Source organism: Camelina sativa, chromosome 20 (assembly GCF_000633955.1).
Source record: "Camelina sativa cultivar DH55 chromosome 20, Cs, whole genome shotgun sequence".
NCBI lineage: Eukaryota > Viridiplantae > Streptophyta > Magnoliopsida > Brassicales > Brassicaceae > Camelina > Camelina sativa.
In genome coordinates, this window is record NC_025704.1 from 24,150,617 (window position 1) to 24,171,237 (window position 20,621).

The 20,621-nt window shown below is 34.3% G+C and overlaps 1 protein-coding gene, 1 non-coding gene and 1 pseudogene across 2 annotated transcripts; all 3 read left to right on the forward strand.

Annotated features, from left to right (window-relative positions):
- LOC109131440 lies at positions 3,594-8,706 on the forward strand (annotated as a pseudogene).
- On the forward strand, positions 3,884-3,956 carry TRNAT-UGU. The gene has a single exon. It is a non-coding gene; the product is annotated as a tRNA-Thr (tRNA).
- LOC104771578 (ethylene-responsive transcription factor 9-like) lies at positions 14,692-15,634 on the forward strand. The gene has a single exon (XM_010496123.2). The coding sequence runs from the start codon at positions 14,830-14,832 to the stop codon at positions 15,412-15,414; it is 585 nt and encodes a 194-aa protein (XP_010494425.1). The 5' UTR covers positions 14,692-14,829; the 3' UTR covers positions 15,415-15,634.

Sequence of the window (20,621 nt, forward strand, 5' to 3'; positions counted from 1 at the left end):
AAAAAAAAAAAAAAAAAAAAAAAAAAAAAAAAAAAAAAAGATGACAGGTGTCACTAAAAAAAAAAAAATCATATATAAATTTTCAAATCCTATATGGATTTACAAATCAAAGGTGAGGATGGTCATGTTTGTCTAAACATGAGAACCCTTAAGCTTCCTAAGAGAGGAGAGTATATTCAAATTAAGCTCAAATTAATAGAGATGCTTCAACGAATATGAAAGTTTCACAAAAGTAGGAATTTTTTTTTTAAGATGCAAAGTTCCAAACATTTGTTGATTTTTCATTTTTTTTAGATGTTCAAGTAACAAATAAATGTGATTAGGGGATTCAATTCAATCCTAAGTTTAAGCTTCTCAAGATATTCTAATCAGGCCCGACTTAACAAAATTAATGTCCCTGAGCTGAAAAAAAAAAAAAAACCCTTTTCTCATGGTTCTTTAGAAGTAAATTTTTTTGGACCATATTTTATTCAGTAAAAAAAGACAAAAAAAAAAGTGAGCAGACCCTGTGCTATGGCACCGCACATGCCTAGAGCCGGAGCTGATTCTAATCATCAATATGCAAATGCAATCTAAATGCTACTAGACCCAATCTTAAAAACAAAATGAATGTGCAAAGTTATATGATTTCTTTAAAAAAAATTATATGAAAGCTAATGCTACTAGACTCAATTTATTTTTGAATTTTGTTTTTTCTTGAAAACATTACTGTTAAACATTTTAGACTCAAAATAAAATACATTGTTAAGTCATATTTTTAACTGTTTTTAGAGTTGTTTTCATGTCGAGTCTAGAGTCTATTTATCAAGAATTTGTCGTTTTCGATACTTTCTGTATTTCTAGGTTTTTGAGTCTGATGGAGTGAAAGAATGTATTATGGACGTGAAATGGAAGAAAATGTGTCAAGTGAAGAAATGAACTAGTAGGTACCGAAGACGACTGGAAATATCGATTTTGCTGCTGCACCGATCGGTTCTGAATATGTAAATTTTACATTTTTCTCAACCTAGGGCACTGCCTCTTTTGTACATGAATATGATTAGGCAGTTTTTTACAAGATTTTATGGTTTAAAGGTTGATTCAAAGTTTGTTCTTTTTTTTTAACTCTGATTTGTATTGAAGAAAAAGTGTCAGACATAAGGAAACAAAATGATGCAATAACATGTAGAGAAGGAATAAATCAGGGTAAAAGAAATCCATCTACTCTCTCTGTTCTTCCATGATTCGATCATGTAGCCAGGCCGGACCGCCTAACGCTAAATAGGACCTTAGCCGCCCATCTCGTGTAACACTAGAAACAATCTCCCTAGCCAACGAGTTGGCTTTCGGTGACGAGAGTTTAAAGGATACTCCCCCCATCACCCGGACTACTCTAATTATCTTCTCCACCTATGAGAGATATTTAGGCCATTCTAAAGGCGTCTCTATCGCTGCTAATGCTGACTGACAGTCTGTCCACAGCTCACATGAGGAGATATGCAACGCATGTAGACTTTGCAAGCACCACAAGATGCAGGATAGTTCAGCCGATATACAATTTGTTCTTGGGGGAAAGGCATCCCTAGCATGATATCTAACATTCCCCAAATGATCCCGTAATATCCACGCACCACCACAGTGATATGTATCAGTCAACCACGTCGAATAAATATTACATTTCAGTATACCTGGAGCTGGCTTAACCCAACGGTGAGCTGAAACCATGGCCGCAGTACCTGGAAACATCAACAACTGAGACAACAAGTGTTGTTGTTTTATCCATTCCTTCGAGTCTGCAAATGCTGAAGCGATGAGAATATTGTGATCATGGTCTCTACCCGCAAAAATGGCTGCATTTCTAGCTTTCCATATACCCCAAAGAATCCAAGGAATCAAGTTCCTAACATGCTCTGGGATTGAGGACCTATCCATCTGGTCCAAAATGTGAGTGATATTCTCCGCAATAGAGCCTGAGAAACCATCTTGGGGTAATGTAACCGGAACTGCAGACCATACATCCTTTGCTAAAACACACTCAAAAAGTACATGAGAGATTGTCTCCTCCTCCATATGACATTCCTGGAAAAGCGGGTTAACCTGTAAGCCATGAGTCCGCAAACACTCTGCCACTGCTAACGCTCCAGACAAGGCTCTCCATAAGAACATCCGTATCTTTGGCTCTGTAAAAACGCTCCAAATCCTCAGTTTTAGAATGTTTAGGCTAACTTCTTCCTCTGGGATTGGATTGATGCGCTCCTCTTCTTTCACTAGCAGCCAATGACCACTCTTAACAGAGTATCTTCCATCTCTCGTAAAGGCCCATATACTGCAGTCTTGAAGGCTCTGTTCTGGGGGGAAGGATTTGATGCGAGTAACATCACATGGTGGAAACATTTCTTGTAGTAACCTATCATTCCACACCCCAGAGGGAGTTATAAGAGAAGACACTCTCAAGTTTAAATCAATTGTCATCTCTCTGTTAAAAGGTCGTCGAGGCATATCATCCATAACCCACTTATCCAACCAAACACAAGTGTTCTTACCATCCCCAACTTACCTCATAAGACCCCTCTCTAGTAGTTCTCTTCCAAACAAGATGCTTCACCAAGCGTATGATGGACGATATCCAATCTTCGCCTCAAGAAAACCTTTTTCCGCAAAATATTTAGACTTATAGACTCTAGCTAACAGTGATTCTGGGGAATCAAGAAGACGCCAAGCTTGCTTCACCAGAAGTGCCTGATTGAAACGTCCTATATCCCGAAATCCTAAGCCTCCACGGTGTTTAGCTTGACACATTTTCTCCCATGAGACCCAGTGCATCTTGTGTTTATCCTCACTCTCATTCCACCAAAACTTAGCCATAGCACTGGTAAGTTGTTTGCATTGATGCTTAGTCAATCGAAAGCAAGACATAGCATAAACTGGTAACGCCAATGCCACTGCTTTTAACAACACTTCCTTACCTCCCAAAGATAATGTTTTCTCATACCATCCGCTAAGTCTCGATCTCAATCTGTCAGTGATGTAGTTAAGGAGGTCCAGTTTAGAGCCACTGAAACACTCGGGTAACCCCAAGTATTTCCCATCCCCTCCTTCTTGCTCTATACCAGTGAAAAGCCCAATCAAACGCCGCATATATGGGTCAATCTTCTTGCCATAAGTGATTGAGGATATCTGAAAGTTGATTTCCTGTCCTGAAGCTTCACCATATACCTTTAAACAATCCAGAAAGTTTGCACATTCAGGAAGTGTGGCTTTGCATAAGAAGAAACTATCGTCAGCGAAAAGCAAATGTTGGACTGAAGGACAATCGGGGGTAAGCTTCATCCCTGTTATCCGACCTTCCAGTTCTGCTTTATTCATTATATGAACCAACGCCTCCGCACATAAAATGAATAAGAAGGGTGAGAGAGGATCACCTTGGAGACTATCTTGTATAAAACAGAGCATAAGCTGATTGGCCGCAGTTCAGTTATTTTTATAATTATATATATATATATATAGAATTGTACAATGTACAATGGAAAAAAATGAGAAGTCTACTTCGTAAATTTAAAATTCTAATAATTCTATACTATATAGATAATAGATAGAAATAGATAGAATAGATAGAAAAAAAAAAAAAAGATTTCTGATCTAATTAAGATTTTCTTATTTAGAAACTAATGAAATTAAAATTTGAAAGTCAATATACTGCTATATTCTATTAATTAAGGTAAGGTTATGTTTTATTTATTTAATGATAGTCACTATTTATTTGAGCTATATTCTGTTCTAGAATATATAGAATATGATTAATTCTAAATAGATAAGGAAAAATATTATAAAATATTATATAGAATAGTTAATTGATATGATCTAGTAGTTTAGTGAATTTGTATGCATGCTCAATTTTATTTGAGCCCGCTTAGCTCAGAGGTTAGAGCATCGCATTTGTAATGCGATGGTCATCGGTTCGATTCCGATAGCCGGCTTTTCCATATTTTTTCGTTTTTTTACATGATTTTTAATGTACTTTCAAAATCAAAGAAGATTGAAAAGACTTCTTGGACCTTTTTCCAAGAGTTACCACTCCATTTATATTATGTCATATAAACTTCCATATAGGAATATATATTGGGTAAAAGAGTTCGATCTTTGCAAAATAAATCAAGAAAATAAAGGAAAATTTTTGTGATTTATTTGATTTATATATATTGTATATACAATAAAAAAAATCTGTATATTGAGAGAATATATCTTCTTACTCTTTGTATTCCAATAGTTTATTGGAGTGTATTTCACGTCATTTATCATTATCATTTAGTTCAGTTTTAATTTTATTTAGTTTTGTACAATTTCAATAAAAAAAGGAGTCTTTATGTCACGTTACCGAGGGCCTCGTTTTAAAAAAATACGACGTCTGGGGGCTTTACCGGGACTAACTAGTAAAAGGCCTAAGGCAGGAAGCGATCTTAGAAACCAATCACGCCCCGTAAAAAAATCTCAATATCGTATTCGTTTAGAAGAAAAACAAAAATTGCGTTTTCATTATGGTCTTACAGAACGCCAATTACTTAAATATGTGCGTATCGCCGGAAAAGCCAAGGGGTCAACAGGTCAAGTTTTACTACAATTACTTGAAATGCGTTTGGATAACATCCTTTTTCGATTGGGTATGGCTTTGACTATTCCTCAAGCGCGCCAATTAGTTAACCATGGACATATTTTAGTTAATGGCCGTATAGTTGATATACCAAGTTATCGCTGCAAACCCCGAGATATTATTACAGTGAAGGATGAACAAAACTCTAGAACTTTGGTTCAAAATCTTCTTGATTCATCTGCCCCTGAAGAATTGCCAAACCATCTGACTCTTCACACATTCCAATATGAAGGGTTAGTCAATCAAATAATAGATAGGAAATGCGTCGGTTTGAAAATAAATGAATTGCTTGTCGTAGAATATTACTCTCGACAGACTTAATAAACCTAACTTAAGTAAAAAAAAAATTACTAAAAACAAGAGTTCGGACAACTCCCCTTTGCCGTTAAAAATAAAAAGGCACAAGGTAAGGGATTTTGTCGAGGAATCTTTTTCCTATTCATGTATCATAGATTGGTAGGGGGATTTGGATCCCTTGTTTGCTCTTCCCAGCATTTTCCATATGAAAGAAATTAGGAGTAGAGAATCTATTTCAAAATCAAAACAAGGTAGATTTTATATCTATTCTTTTTTATTGGATTTGATACATTGTGGTCAATCACGTAAGATTGGTGAATTAGTTGAAAGTAAGGAAAGAGAGGGATTCGAACCCTCGGTAAACAAAAGTCTACATAACAGTTCCAATGTTACGCCTTCAACCACTCGGCCATCTCTCCGACATCAGGATTATGACTGAGTATCTGGGTGAATAGCGAGTTATTCATCGTTTTTTAGATTATGGTTAATAGATACCTCGGAAAAATTGGAAGTAGATAGAAGGTGTTTTTTTATGAGTCCGCTTTTATGTTAGTTCGTACTATACAATTCCTTTGTTTGTGAGAAAATTTTCTCACAAAAGAAAAGGTAAAGGAAATAAAAAGAGTTAGAGAATGGATTACTACCTATGCCAAGATCGCGTATAAATGGAAATTTTATTGATAAAACCTTTACAATTGTAGCCGATATCTTATTACGAGTCATTCCGACAACTTCCGGAGAAAAAGAGGCTTTTACTTATTACAGAGATGGTGCGATTTGATTATCATTATTATTCTTTTTTTTCTCGCCGATTTGGATTGGAATAGAAAGAAAAACAAGTATTGAAAAAAAATCTACGCTTTTGAAGGTGAAGTTTATAATATAAAAAACAATCCCTTCTGTCATGTATCCACGATTAATGCAGCCTTAGATGCTTCAATTGTGAAAGTATTGAGCAAAAGGTTTTTACCTATGGTTCCCGTATTACAGATCAATCCTACTACACTAATACAATATACGAATAGGAGGCATAGGGGAAGAAGCACTACGCCGAGAAATCAACAACACAAAAACTTTCTTCAAAATGATTCCCTTTCTTCTTCTTCTTTGGGATTGGGACTAATTAAATTAAAATGGTTGGAACAATAAACATCCATCTCGTTCGTACTTTGGATACCCGTATAACCATTTAAGACTGTTGAAGTGACTCATTCCTGGAAATTTAGGGGCGTTGAGAACAAAGAAATTTTGAGAGTTTCCTTTTTTATTTTTATCTAGCATGAACCCACTTGGTAGTAAGAAAAGATCTTTTGCAAGAAGGTTGGCTAGGGATTTCTTGTAAAAACATTAGCCCCGCTTAGTTCATAATGACATCACATTTTTACATATATTATTTTCATTATGCACCTAAAGGAGGAGCCGTATGAGATGAAAGTCTCACATACGGTTCTGAAACGGAGAATTCGTTAAAGCGAATGACGACCGTAACGGATGTCGGCTCAATCTGAAGGAAATTATGCGGAAGCATTACAGAATTATTACGAAGCTATGCGACTAGAAATTGACCCCTATGATCGAAGTTATATACTCTATAATATAGGCCTTATCCACACAAGTAATGGGGAACATACCAAAGCTTTAGAATATTATTTTCGGGCATTAGAACGAAACCCCTTTTTACCACAAGCTTTTAATAATATGGCTGTGATCTGTCATTACGTGCGACTATCTCCACTATAGAAAAAAAGAACGAACAACTAGTCAATGAAATACTAGAAACACAAAAAAGGGCTTTCTACATAAGCGCGTCGTCCAAAACGATTTTTTATCAGCTGTAGCAAATAAATAAACTTCATTGATCGAAATATGAAGTGAAGACTAGATATGCCTAAATACTTTCTTCTATGGATAAAAAAAGATTTAATTGATAGAGGAAGCACCGTAAAGATCAATTGGAAAGGTTAAGGTTTTGGACCGATACAACAAGAGCTGTTTATTTATATCATAATATGATATAAATCTTAGGAATCTACTTATGTAATAGAGTGGATCCCCTAAGGTATTGAGCAGCGGTGTAGCATCAGATCCTAAAGACAGTAAGTCTTTTTCTTTTTTATGAAGTATGAAAAAGTCTTTTTCAAAGATTCTATATAAATTTTTATATGAAAGCGGGATAGTTACCTTTCAGAAAATTCTAATATCTAATAACAGTGGACATGCCTTTTTTTCTGAAGGTAGGAGAAAAGATAAAACTTATTATATTAATTAATATATTAATTAAATCAAAATGAAAGTTTGAAACTCATGTAATTACTCTCTTTTGTTTAATCCAAGAAAAACAAAATATCTATAAGAAATCTCATTCAATTAGACATTCAATTAGACATTCAATTAGATATAAAGTTCAAAGTAGGTTAAAGTTAAAAAACTGGTACACCAAAACAAAAGAGTTGGTTGTCGAGCCGTATGAGGTAGGAAACTCTCAAGTACGGTTCTCAGGGAGGGAATTGACCCGCCTATTCCGACCGTGGAGAACAGGCCATTCAACAAGGAGATTCTGAAATGGCGGAGGCTTGGTTCGCTCAAGCCGCTGAGTATTGGAAACAGGCTATAACGCTTACTCCTGGTAATTATATTGAAGCACAGAATTGGTTGACGATCACGAGGCGCTTCGAATAAGAACTTTCCCTTTGTTTCTTTTTTTTTTTCTATATATTTATTTTTATAATTAATCGTTTTTTAGTTTCTTGGCCCTCTCGGTCAAATAAAACGGATCCTTTTTTCTATCAGAAGAACCAATCAAAGAAAAAATTTTCATTATATCCTTTTCTCAAATCGTTCTATTTCATCTGGTAGTCTCTAGGGGTAAGTAGTACATGAATATGAGAATATCTATATATCTAGTTTTTTCTATTTTTTCTTTTCGACTATTAAAACCAATAAAAGATATTTGAAAATTACTAAATATCAATACTAGACTGTTTCTTAGTAATGACTAATAAGCGTTTATTGAAATAGGATAATATTCTCTATAAAAAAAATAGGCTACATTTCGGAACTTAATAATTGAAATAAATATGAATACACTTGATTAGGTTATAAAAAAAGCTCTTTGGGTACCAATGTAAAGGCCCGAAAACTTTTTTTAATTATAAAAAAGGGTCCGTTGAGCACCCTATGGATATGTCATAATAGATCCGAACACTTGCCCCAGATCGACTTCCAGATCATAATTGCTCTAGTGAATAACTAAAGAAAATAGATGAATAGATGGCAGATAGAAGAGAAAGAAAAAAAATTCTAAATATCTATCATCGGTTCACTAATTACTTGAGTGACTGTTGGCGGGTTTCTTTGTATGTGTTGTCCGGAAAGAGGAGGACTCAATGATTATTCGTTCGCCGGAACCAGAAGTCAAAATTTTGGTAGATAGGGATCCCATAAAAACTTCTTTCGAGGAATGGGCTAAACCCGGTCATTTCTCAAGAACAATAGCTAAGGGACCTGATACTACCACTTGGATCTGGAACCTACATGCTGATGCTCACGATTTTGATAGTCATACCAGTGATTTGGAGGAAATCTCTCGAAAAGTATTTAGTGCCCATTTCGGCCAACTCTCTATCATCTTTCTTTGGCTGAGTGGCATGTATTTCCATGGTGCTCGTTTTTCCAATTATGAAGCATGGCTGAGTGATCCTACTCACATTGGACCTAGTGCTCAGGTGGTTTGGCCAATAGTGGGTCAAGAAATCCTGAATGGAGATGTGGGCGGAGGCTTCCGAGGAATACAAATAACCTCTGGCTTTTTTCAGATTTGGCGAGCATCCGGAATAACTAGTGAATTACAACTTTATTGTACCGCAATTGGTGCATTGGTCTTCGCAGCCTTAATGCTTTTTGCTGGTTGGTTCCATTATCACAAAGCAGCTCCAAAATTGGCTTGGTTCCAAGATGTAGAATCTATGTTGAAACACCATATATATATCTCAAAAACCCTTTGGGATTCCCTAAACAAACTCATGATCCCAAATTAGTTGTGTGTGTCTATCATAGAGTTTTGAGATTCCAACGGAGATGTTTAAATAAACTTATGTTATTCTTCATGATATTAGTTGAATTATGCCAGTTTGACTATAGTTCTATAGTCGATTTCAATCGACGACGCATGCATTATTAGATGGAAAAAGCTTTATTAGCCAACCAACAACTGATGTTATTAGGTTTTCTGAATTGATTGAATTAGGATTTTAATGCTTGTTACAACTGCTTGAAACAAACCAAAAGAGTAATCTCTTTCATAGATAATTATTAGGTAATATCTTGCATATATGTGCGGGTTGTTGTATAATAGACTAGGTAAATTAATTTAAATTAATTTGATAATTAGAAAAAAAACATAACAAATAAATTTAAATATCATTAACCTTCTTTTACACTTTTATTTATTCCAATCATACAATATCAAATATATAACTTATTTAAATATAATCATACATACATATCTCATGAATTTATTTGTTTTTTTTATTGTTCAACTTTGATAATAAATTTCATTAGTATTTTTGAGCATTAATTAGAGGTAAAAAAATATTATTAATGATAAGAAAAAATTACTATGAAAATTAAATATTTAATATAAGTTGTTCATATAAACTAACACATAACCTAAAGTGTTGAATAATTAAAAAATAAATTATACAATATTTCTTATAAAATCATATAAAGTGCAATCAAAGCTTTAAAATAAAATTCCCATTTTTAATTTTTTTTTTATATTCCCCTTAATTTGAGTTATATTGCTAGGTTTAGTTATAATTTTTCATCCTTGTAGTTAAAGATAGATAGAAAATAATATATAGTTATAATTTTTCACCCTTGTAGTAAAAGCTAGATAGAAAATAAATTATCAAAATATTTTTACATAGAAAAATCCTTTAAGTATATATTTGAATTAAATTAGAAAATTAAAGATAAGTATTTTAAAAGTAAACGTATTACAATTTCATTATAGGTAAGAGAGAGTTAAGAAAAAAATGATTTGATAATTATATTACAAAACTTTGTTTCTTGAGAACATTGCATATTTTTAAATATAAATAAATATACATGAATATGTAAGAACTAATCAAATATCTAAAGTAAAGAATGAGGATGATTTTTTTAGCTTGATTCCCTTGTTGTGAGATGGTTCACACCAAAATATTATTATAGTTATCATTATTTTATTAAACATATTAGAATAGATATGTATTTTAAATCAAAATAATATAAGAAACAAAGAAGAAAGGAAGAAGTACATAAAACAAAGCTCTATCCGGTGGCCATATTCCCCACACTCAAAAACATATAAGATGCAAGCCTTCGTAAAGAAAAAAACAAAACGTATAATATATATTAGAAAACAAAAAAGTAATCAAACTTTTACAGTGATATCTTAATTGAGTTTTCAACCCATGCAAGAACATTATAAAAAAAACAAAGAAAATATCTAGGACTTGAGATATAGTGGAGGAGGATGTGAGAATGATTATCTATAAGAAAAGAAGTGATGGAAGTAAAATTTCTAAAATAATTAAATTAGAGAAATTATAATTATAATTGATAGTGTGTTTAATTGAAAATGAATGGAGAAAAAAAATCAATTCACAATTTATGTAGTTTCGGTCACAATTTAGTAGTAAATAGTAGAATTAAAGTATGCATTAATATATATATATATATGATTAAATGTGTTGCATTTTAGGTTTAATTAAAAACAAATATTAATTTTTAAAAATTATTCAATTGACTAAGGAAGAGAGGGTGAAATCTTACTTTTATATATATGATTGCTACGATAGTAGAATAATTTTATAACATTAATTTAAGTTCAAGAATTATCATTCTCATAATTAAATTAAATTTACTTGTATTTATATCTACATGATGATTTTCTTAAGTTCTATGATTTCTTGTATATTCCTACTTTATCTTATTTGTTTTATTTCCTTCAAAAACTTCTTGAGTCCATGTGACTCATTTCTTATTCTAATTTAATCTATATAATCATTCATGTACTTGACTTGTTCTTTGTCAATTCGATCCCTAAAATATTATTGTGTTGAGTGTGTGCACTCGCAATTTTATTAATCGGTAAAATTTATACTCTTTACATACATTATAGATGTCATTCACTTTGTCTAGTTCAATGAATTCTTTTGCATGTATATGACGGCTATCGTACCAATGTTGCAATGATAACGATTGTGGCTATTTTTGAGGATTATTTATAGTAGGCCTGCGAATTCGGTTTTTTCAGGTAAATCGGGTCGGTTTTTTCAGTTATTGGGTAATTCGGAAATTGAAAATTCTACCGAAACTAGCCGACTAATAGATCGGTTCGGATCGATTCGGTTACAATTATTTCGGTTCGGAGGATTCGGTTATTTCGGTTACTATTTTAATTAAAAAGTTGGGCCAAATGTTATTAATTTTAACTAAATAGTTGGGCCAAGCCCAAAAAATAATTGACCAGCAAATTTTATGAAACGGTGTGTTTCATAACTTTCCATTTGTAATTCTCATTCTCTTTGACGGTGGCTTGACCTACGGCGGAGGATGGTGAACGATGATGGTTACGGTGGAGGATGGTGAACGATGATGGCTACGGCGCTAATTGATGTGGAAGCGATGGTAAATTAACAGTGGTGGTGGCGGCGAAATAACACCAACATAGATCCCATCATAATCGAATTGGAAGGAAAAAAAAGAGGAAAAAAAATAAAATAGAAAACCTATTGGAGAAAGGAATCGAACTCAGAAGTTTAATGGTTTCCACTAGAAGAACTTTCACTGACGATTAAACAGAAGGTTGATCGGAACAAGAAAACACAGGATCAGATCATAAACTCGAAATTCTCATTCTTTGTCGCTTCTAAGAGGAAGATCGATTAGGTTTAGATTAGGAACTAACGAAATAAACCTGTGTTTAGTTTATATACCTAAGTTAAATTTCGGGTTTCCGTCGGTTTTGTCTCTCCGAACCGAACCGATGACAAAACTGAAATTTTAGAATAACCAGTTGATGTTCATATATTTTACCTTGTTTTCCCTTAGTTTATTCACATCTTTTGCATCTTTTTCTATCCATTTAGGCCATTATTGTGTAGCTTTAGCACTAACCATGCATTAGGGCTTAGTTGCATTGCATTTGCATCTTTTCATGCATAAACAGGTGATTTTGGAGCTCAAGGAGCATGGAAGCAATGGAGAAGAGATGTGAAGCAATCTTGAGGAGGAAACAAGGGAGTTAAGGCTGAAACAACAAGGTCCGGAGTCCAACTCGACCGCACACTCGACCAGACACTCGACCGTGTGCTGAGGAGGACTCGACCGAGTGGAGATTGCACGTGAGAAGCCAGCTCGACCCCTAGCTCGACCGAGCACAGGTCGAGTTGACCGAGCCGTTGACTGCTTTGACTTTTTCTATTTTTAGGGCTTCCACTTCCCCACTATATAAGACCTTGTACCTGCAGCCACCAAAGTGTCCAGCTTTTTAGATATTCCCAAAAACCTAGTTTTTACCTTTTTTAGCATTATTCCTTTTGCATTTTATTAGATTTTGTACTTGTTTAAGAAAACTCTTAGATTCTTCAATATTGTTGGTTCAATAACTTTCTTAATATTGAGAATTTGAGTTTCATCCTTTGATTAATATTGAAGATCTCAGTTTTATCTTTCTAATAATGCAAGTTTCAATATTTTCTGGGTTTTTGATTTGTTTCATCATGTCTTGTTGTGAGTAGTCTTCTTAGGATCTTGAGGATGGGTTAGGAAGGATTGATCTTGTGGTTTATGTGATTTGGTCAAGCTTGATTGTTGTAGATCTCTTCTAGGCTAGATGTTCTTAAGGCTGATCTTGAACTGAGAGGTTAGGATCTGATTTCAAGCTTCTTAGCATCACACCAATGTTTAAGAAGCATAGATAAGGCTAGATCTAGAGCTTACCATTAGGCTTGCTAAGAGATTAGAGGTCTTGTTTGGTTTGAGATGTATTGCTTAATGCCTGCTTGTGTAGATTCTTTACTGTGTGAGAACAAGTCTAGAATTGCATAGGTTTGATTGTTTCTTGACCATGAGAGTGGGAGAAACTTGTCTTAGATTTATATGTCTAGAGGTTAGCTCAAAGTTTGCTTGAGATTTGTTGACCAAGTTAGATAACCACAATGATTAGTTCTTCCCATGAATCCATCCTCAGGAACCTTCTTTGTTTATTGATTTTAAAGTCTTAATCTTGTAGCTTGCTTGTTGTTTGATTGGTTTTAGTATTGCTCTGTTTTTGTTGTGTTGCTCTGTTTTCCGGATTTAGCCAACTCGACCTCTCACTCGACCTACACTCGGTCGAGTGCTTGCTCGAGTTCATCCCCAGAACTCTGGTTTATGATTTGTGATTGTCTTGTTTCATTCCTGTTTCATTCCAGTTGCATACATTTAGCTTTCAGTTTATTAATTGTCTTGCATTAGTTCATTAGTAGTAGTTTCTATTTCTGTTCTTGCTTCATTACAGTTTCAATCATTCAGTTTCATTTGCATTTAGTTCTTGGTTCTTGTAGTTTACTTTTTGCATCTTTACATTTCCATCTTAGGATTGTTAGTGACAAACAATCATTACACTATACTTAACCTAGATTCATATGCACATCTTATCTGTTCACAAACACTCATTTAAGATTGATACCTCTTGTACTACAATAGCATAAGGGGAATTGAAACACCCATCCATCATTCCATTCATATATCATCATTGCATACATCCACCATCATTCACCACACAAATAAAGCTTGTTTCATCATTCCGATCGGAATTCAAAAACAAATATAACCGAACCGATTTGTCCGAATCTCGGTTCGGTTCGGTTCAGACAAATCGGTTCGGGTCGGATTCCCAGGCCTAATTTATAGGGTCCTAGAACGCAAAAAAAAAGTGGGGGAACAAGAGTTTTTTATGATAGGAAAGAGTATCGAGAATTCAAAATTCTTCAAGAGTATTAATATGGTGATGAAAAGTGAAATACAATAAGCATGCATTTGGATTTAGTTTAGCTAGACGCTATCGAGAATGTTGCAATCATAAGATTATGAAATAAATGTTTGATTTATAATCAAGCTAATCTGATTACTGTAGTATGAGGTTTTTTTAGGAAAAAGTCCAAAAATATTAGCAATATATTAAATTTTATTTATAATTTCACTTCTTAAAGAAATAGAAGGAAAAGAAGAATAACAGTCTTCAAATATTATGAACTAGCACTTGATGAAGTTGAAAGAGCCTACATATCATATCGTAATGAATACATATTGTGGCGCATATTTTGTGACGATGCTTGGTTCGCCTTATTAAAGGGTTTGACATGTTTGTATCATATCCAATCACGTGCTATAGATTTGAATTAAAACATTACATGTAAATATATCTCTGTACAAAATGGAAATCACATAGAATATTATTGCTATTATCTAAACTGCTAAACACACTATTCATATTGGTGAGTGGCGAGTGGTGACTGGTGCATAATTAACAAAGGCTTGCAAAATCTCTATTAGGTAATGTAAATGCCTTGAGAGAAGAGCGTGGGAGTCACGTACACTAATGAAGGAGAGCGTGAAGTAAAGCAATCAAAATTACGCAAAGTCACGCCGCAGTAATGGGACGTTAAGGCAAAAAGCCGTCACAACAAAAAAGAAACATTAAAAACCTCTCACATTGTCTGTTTTTTGGGCGGCGCTTTTCAGTCAAACCCTCGTTGACCCTCTCTCTCCTCTCTCTCTCTCTTTCTCTCTAAATCCTTTCTCTTTATAAACTAAAACACAACGTCACTTCTTTATATAATAAACAAAGAACACATCTCTCTTCTGTAGTAGCAATGGCTCCAAAACAGGTGAATGGTTGTAGTAACGCCGCCGCGAAGATAACGTTGACGACGAGGAAGGAAGTACATTTCAGAGGTGTGAGGAAGCGTCCGTGGGGAAGATACGCGGCGGAGATCCGTGACCCGGGTAAGAAAACACGTGTTTGGCTCGGTACGTTCGACACGGCGGAAGAAGCCGCTAGAGCTTACGACACTGCCGCAAGAGAGTTTCGCGGCTCGAAAGCGAAGACTAATTTCCCTCTTCCCGGCGAGTCTTCTGCTAGTACTACTATGGTTAACGACGGAAGAGAAAACGGTTCTTACGTCAACCGTACGGCGGCGCGTGAGATGACGCGTCAGAGATTCCCGTTTGCATGTCAAAGGGAACGTAAAGTCGTCGGCGGTTACGCTGCAGCCGGGTTCTTCTTTGATCCGTCAAGAGCTGCTGCGTTGAGAGCGGAGCTTTCTCGGGCTTATCCGGTTCGATTTGATCCGGTTAATATCGAGTTGAGTATTGGTATTCGAGAAACCGTGAAAGTTGAACCGAGAAGAGAACTAAACCTGGATCTTAACCTAGCTCCACCGGTTGTGGACGTCTAGATTTTTTTCGTTTTTGTTCGTAATATGTTCTTTAACGTTCCCGGAAAATAATTAATGTTTTGATCTTTTTGTGTTTAGTAGAAAAAATAGTGTCCTATATTTTTGGCTAAGTAAAAAGGACATGTTTTTAGAAATCTCTTTTTGTTTTTAGTTTCTCTATAGACTATGGGTTCCTCTAATTATGTAGATGTAATTATTAATCAAATATCTCCTTCTTCTTTTTTTTTGGTTGATGTTATAAAATGACATGATGGTTAGTTGATGTATCAAATAGGTAGTAGATATGAGTCCATTAAATGGCTGTGAAAAATGAAACCAAGAAACAAAATCGAACATTTATATGGTCTGTCAACGTCAAACAAATTAGTTTACAGAGGGGAGTACAAAAATTCAGATCATCATGATACAAAAAGTAGTTGTCGTTTTCATTAATGTTTTTTTTCATTATACTGGTTTCATTCATGGGGGGTTTGTTTATAAATTAGACGTGAAAATTGAAAAGATCATTATTAAGCTGTCTTTTTCATTATAGAATCGTGAAAAGAAGAGAACAAAAAAAGTTCAAAAGAAGAAATGACTGTAGTAAATTAGGAAATTTAAAAAGAAATAAAGAAATTGGAAAGTAGAGTGGTAGCATCATGAGTCCAATCTTCGAGTATCGTGTAGATGGGGGATGATGGCATGAGTGTCAGGTGGGTAGCACGTGTGCCTTCGCCGTCCACCAGGCGCGTCTTCTCTTCTCATCTGTTTTGTTCCTACTTTTTAAATCTTCTTGGTAGAGTGGGCTTATGGTTCGGTCTAGTTTATCTATAAATTACTTTCATATAAGTATATATTTTTATATACCACAAAATGCAGTCCAATATATGGGAATAGATCACCGGATCCTTATTATTACAAAGATTTGTTTTGTGTAACTACTTGATAATATATATCTAACGGTGTTATAATGTATATTTTTGTCCAACCTTTCGTTGTTAACAAAACCTTAAAGTCAATCCCATCTTTATTTCATGAACTTTTAATACTACAAATTCTTTTTCTAATTATGAGATAGTTCCTTTTCTATGATACGGACCCAAAAAAAAAACCTACTGGTTGCATTGGATAAGTCGCCGAAGTGGGTGTGGGACTCAAATTAAGGTCCGGTTAGCAGATATGTTCGGGTCCTACAATTTTTTTTAGTCGGCAGATTCTGCGGAGAGTATTTAGTCTTCCCTTCACGCACTTCAATATTGCGTGTTACTCACCGTCCACACATAGACCACGTGATCTCACCGCCTCGCGCGTACGTTTATCCGATTTATTAGCCCATTGCCTGAAATGAAACATCTCCCAGCGATGTCTCGCCGCGTGTTTGGTCTGCTCACGAGCCTTGCGTGCGTCGTTGTTGTCTTAATGTTTTGAATGTTAGTAATTTATTGAGTCAAGGCGTGTTATTAAGTCATTTTCGTAACGTTCGTAAAACTCTCTTGATGGTTTATAACCTTACGACATTTTAACACCAATCTTAAGCTTTCACACTTGACTTCGTATTTGGCATTACCTCAAGATTGACTTTTTAGTATCTTCGAAAATGCATGGACGTAAGAAAAGAAGAAGAATGAATGAAGTGAATTTACATATATTAACAGTAAACTTATGACATTTTAAGGAACTGTGTTTTTACAGTGAGATGAAACTTATTATTACAATAACAATAATATTATATATATATATATATATTAAAATTTTCAAAAAATAATAATTAAAATTGAAATAATCGGATTTGTAAAGACGTACAGATCTTTAGTATCTAGGTATAAATTTGTTACCTAACTTATGCACTAACAATAATACTATAATACTAGGTAGTAACCGGTGCTACAGCAAGAGCCAAAATGTTTATTATAACTTGAAATTAATAATATTGTATAGTTATTTTCAGATTATTTTGCCCCAGGTCAAGTTTAATTTCGTTTTATTCAAATCATTACCAAATTTGTTTTAGTATGATATAGGAATCGATATAGACCCACATATATAAATTTAATGTGCGGCCCATTAAAATTACATTCTTTTAGAATTCTAATTTTGCCTTTGTTAATGATTCAGTCATTTTTGTCTTCTTGATTTCAGTTATTCAGCCATTTTTGTCTTCTTGATTTCAATTAAGTGTCTCATTTGTTAATGATTCAGTGGCAACTTGAGTAATTAGATCATTAATTTTGGATATTCTCTAATTTGTACTTTCTCTTTTAATTTTTTTTGGGGTCAAATGTACTTCTCTTTTAATTATAAGGAAGATTTTAAAAACAAAAGTTATTCAAAGTCGTCTCGATCCAAGAAGTTGTTGACTCGCATGATCACACTTGACGTCATTAGCAAAACCAATCTTTTTATGAGCAAGATCATACTCAACCCACACGTTTTGTTGATGATGGTTCCCTATTATAAACGCTTCAATACCCGCAGGCTCCGAGTTGACGAATGTGAAGCAATACTTCCGGATCCGGGTTCAGGGAACAACAGCTTCTTACCCAACACGGTCAGCGAATGTGAAGCAATACTTCTTCGATCCGGATCCGGGTACCGGGTAGAACATAAAGATTAAAATATGAATTAAGAATAAAGATGATCTTATGAATATACCTTGTGATTAAGCCATTGCTATGGCTTGACATCTCTACGGAATGCGTAGGATACAACCATGAGGCATGAGCCATGTCTAGGTTTGTGGTAATTTTAGAGAGTTGTGTGTTTGATGAGTTAGACAAAAAATGGTTGAACTCTCTATTTATAGAGAAGTACAAATGTTAGGGCTGCTTAGAAAACGTTTAACAATTTTGGAATATATTGATTAACATTAATTTTTGACTGCAAATATTTTGTATATTAATCAAATTAAATAGATATGATTGCAAAAAATAATTGATTCCGTATATTTATAGTTTTGATTTTAGGAATGTTCAGTAATGTATGAATATATTCAAATATCGTAACTAACAAAAACGAAAGTATATTTCTGTATTTGTTTGGGTTTTAATCGTTTTAAAAATAGATTGAATGTGCTATGTGTTTGGTCTTCTGATCTGTTAACAATGGTTTTGGGTTTTAAATACCCACTAACTTATTTAAATTTGATGCAGATTAGGGATAAGGAGATGATGAGGATCCGATTACCTATTCGGATGGGTTTTATAGACGCGCGGATCCTGCTCTATTAATTGTTTTTTCGTAGACAAAATTACCCCCAACGATTTCAATAATGTCTCTCCTTTATGCCAAATTGAGTGGCATTTTTGGAAATTTTATACAAATTTCAATTTTGTACTTCTCTTTTAATAGTATTAAGATGGTCAAATTTATTGAATCCACAAATGAGCACCTTTCTAGTCTTCTTAATGTTGGAAAACCGTCTTAAATTCCTAACCACAAATAATTCATAAATTTGTCCTATACTTAACTTGAAATGCAGAGTGCTTGCTAAAATTAAGCTAGTCGGCCATAAACAACAATCTTACCATACCAATGGTCAAGTCATTAACATATTCAAACTCGTCGATGTAACCTGAATTCTATTAGCAAACAGAGTGGAACAAACATCACTATACTTGAAACATATATTAGAAATCAAGTAACGGAGTCAAGATAACACTGCAACCATATACAAGAAATCAAGGTAACCTGTCTGGAAGGAAGTAGACGAGCAGCCCATCCTTAAACTTCTTTAACACCAACATACTCAAGCTCGCCGATGTAACCTAAAAAATCGAAACACAAAGTATCATCATTACGCTTGAAACAATATACATGAAAGCAAGTAACCGAGTCATAGCTACTAGCTCTGCAAAAATCACCATACCGTGTTTTTTCATAACAATAAGGAACTTGATGATAACATTAGAAGAAGGCCTGATCATAACCTGCCTCTTTCCCCTCTTCTCTGCATTGTACATGCTCTGAAGAGCGTCACTGAGGACATCGATTCTCACCATTCTACAAAATTGAAAACTGTAAATCATAAATAACAAAACTGAGCTAATTGAATCTTAGGCTTATCTAAAACAACTCGAAACAGCATCAATCATCTCCAAAGCTTTGAACCCTAGATTCTGCAAAGCATCAAATTGGGAATACAGCAAGCAACCACAACATAATTCACAAATCCATCTTATCCTTGACCTGAATTTTCGAATGATTGCTAAAATCAAGCGAATCGGCCATAAACACAACAAATTTTGTTTCATGCTCACCTTAATCATCGAAAACGATCGCTCGCTTGCAAACTCATGTTTTAGATCCCTCCATAGAAAAAAGAAACGATTTCAGAGAATCGGAGATGTGATGGTGACGAAAACCTCGAATTAAAGTGGGAATCGCCGATGAAGAACCCTAGCCCCAAATGTTTCACGAATCCATCAAATCCTGAAACGAAACTTAAAAGCTCTGTTAGAATTGAGCTACTTATTCAGAAACAAAACAAAATTCGAAAACAATGTACCACACAAAAACAAATCATCGATCACAAGCTATTAGAAAAAGCCGTTGGAGATAGAGAACGAAAACCTCGAATTGAAGTGAGATTAGTTTCTTCAATGTTGGATCATAACCTCGTGATAGATGATGATCATTTTCATCGCAATCGAAGATGCAAGTTAAGAAAAATTTCAGTGAGCTCAAATTATTATTGATTAGTTAAAGTTAAAACTAACGTCGGTTTACTAAACGACGTAAAATTCTCTTCCATTATTTGGTTTTCACGTCGGTTTGAGAACCGATGTTAAAAAACCGACGTCTTCTAGTGATTTTCTTGTAGTGATAGCTCACAAAAAGAATATTACACCCAAGTTACTGGGTCATATTCATGCACGTTCCAAGTCGAGATGTTGGACGAGCTGAGATTTGGGTTTGGATCTTAAACGGTAGAAAACTATGTTGTTTTCTTGGATGTAAACAACATAAATATAAAAATTCGTTGTTGTTTTTATACTATTGAAACATTATGTTTTATTTTCCATTTATGAGTGACATTACTTTTTCCCACGTCGTCAATATACTCAAAGGTTATATTGTGGGTGACTTTTGAGTTTGTAATATTGACCTACATTAATTTATTATGTTTTAGGATTGAGCACTTACTTTAATGGGCTGGGCCTTAAACAAAAAAAGGCCAACACAAAAAAGGTTACAACTTAGAAAACTCTTCAAAGGTGAATATTCGTAAT

Excerpts from the sequence above, each read along its gene's own strand:
- LOC104771578 (XM_010496123.2), top strand. The coding sequence starts at position 14,830 with ATGGCTCCAAAACAGGTGAATGGTTGTAGTAACGCCGCCGCGAAGATA.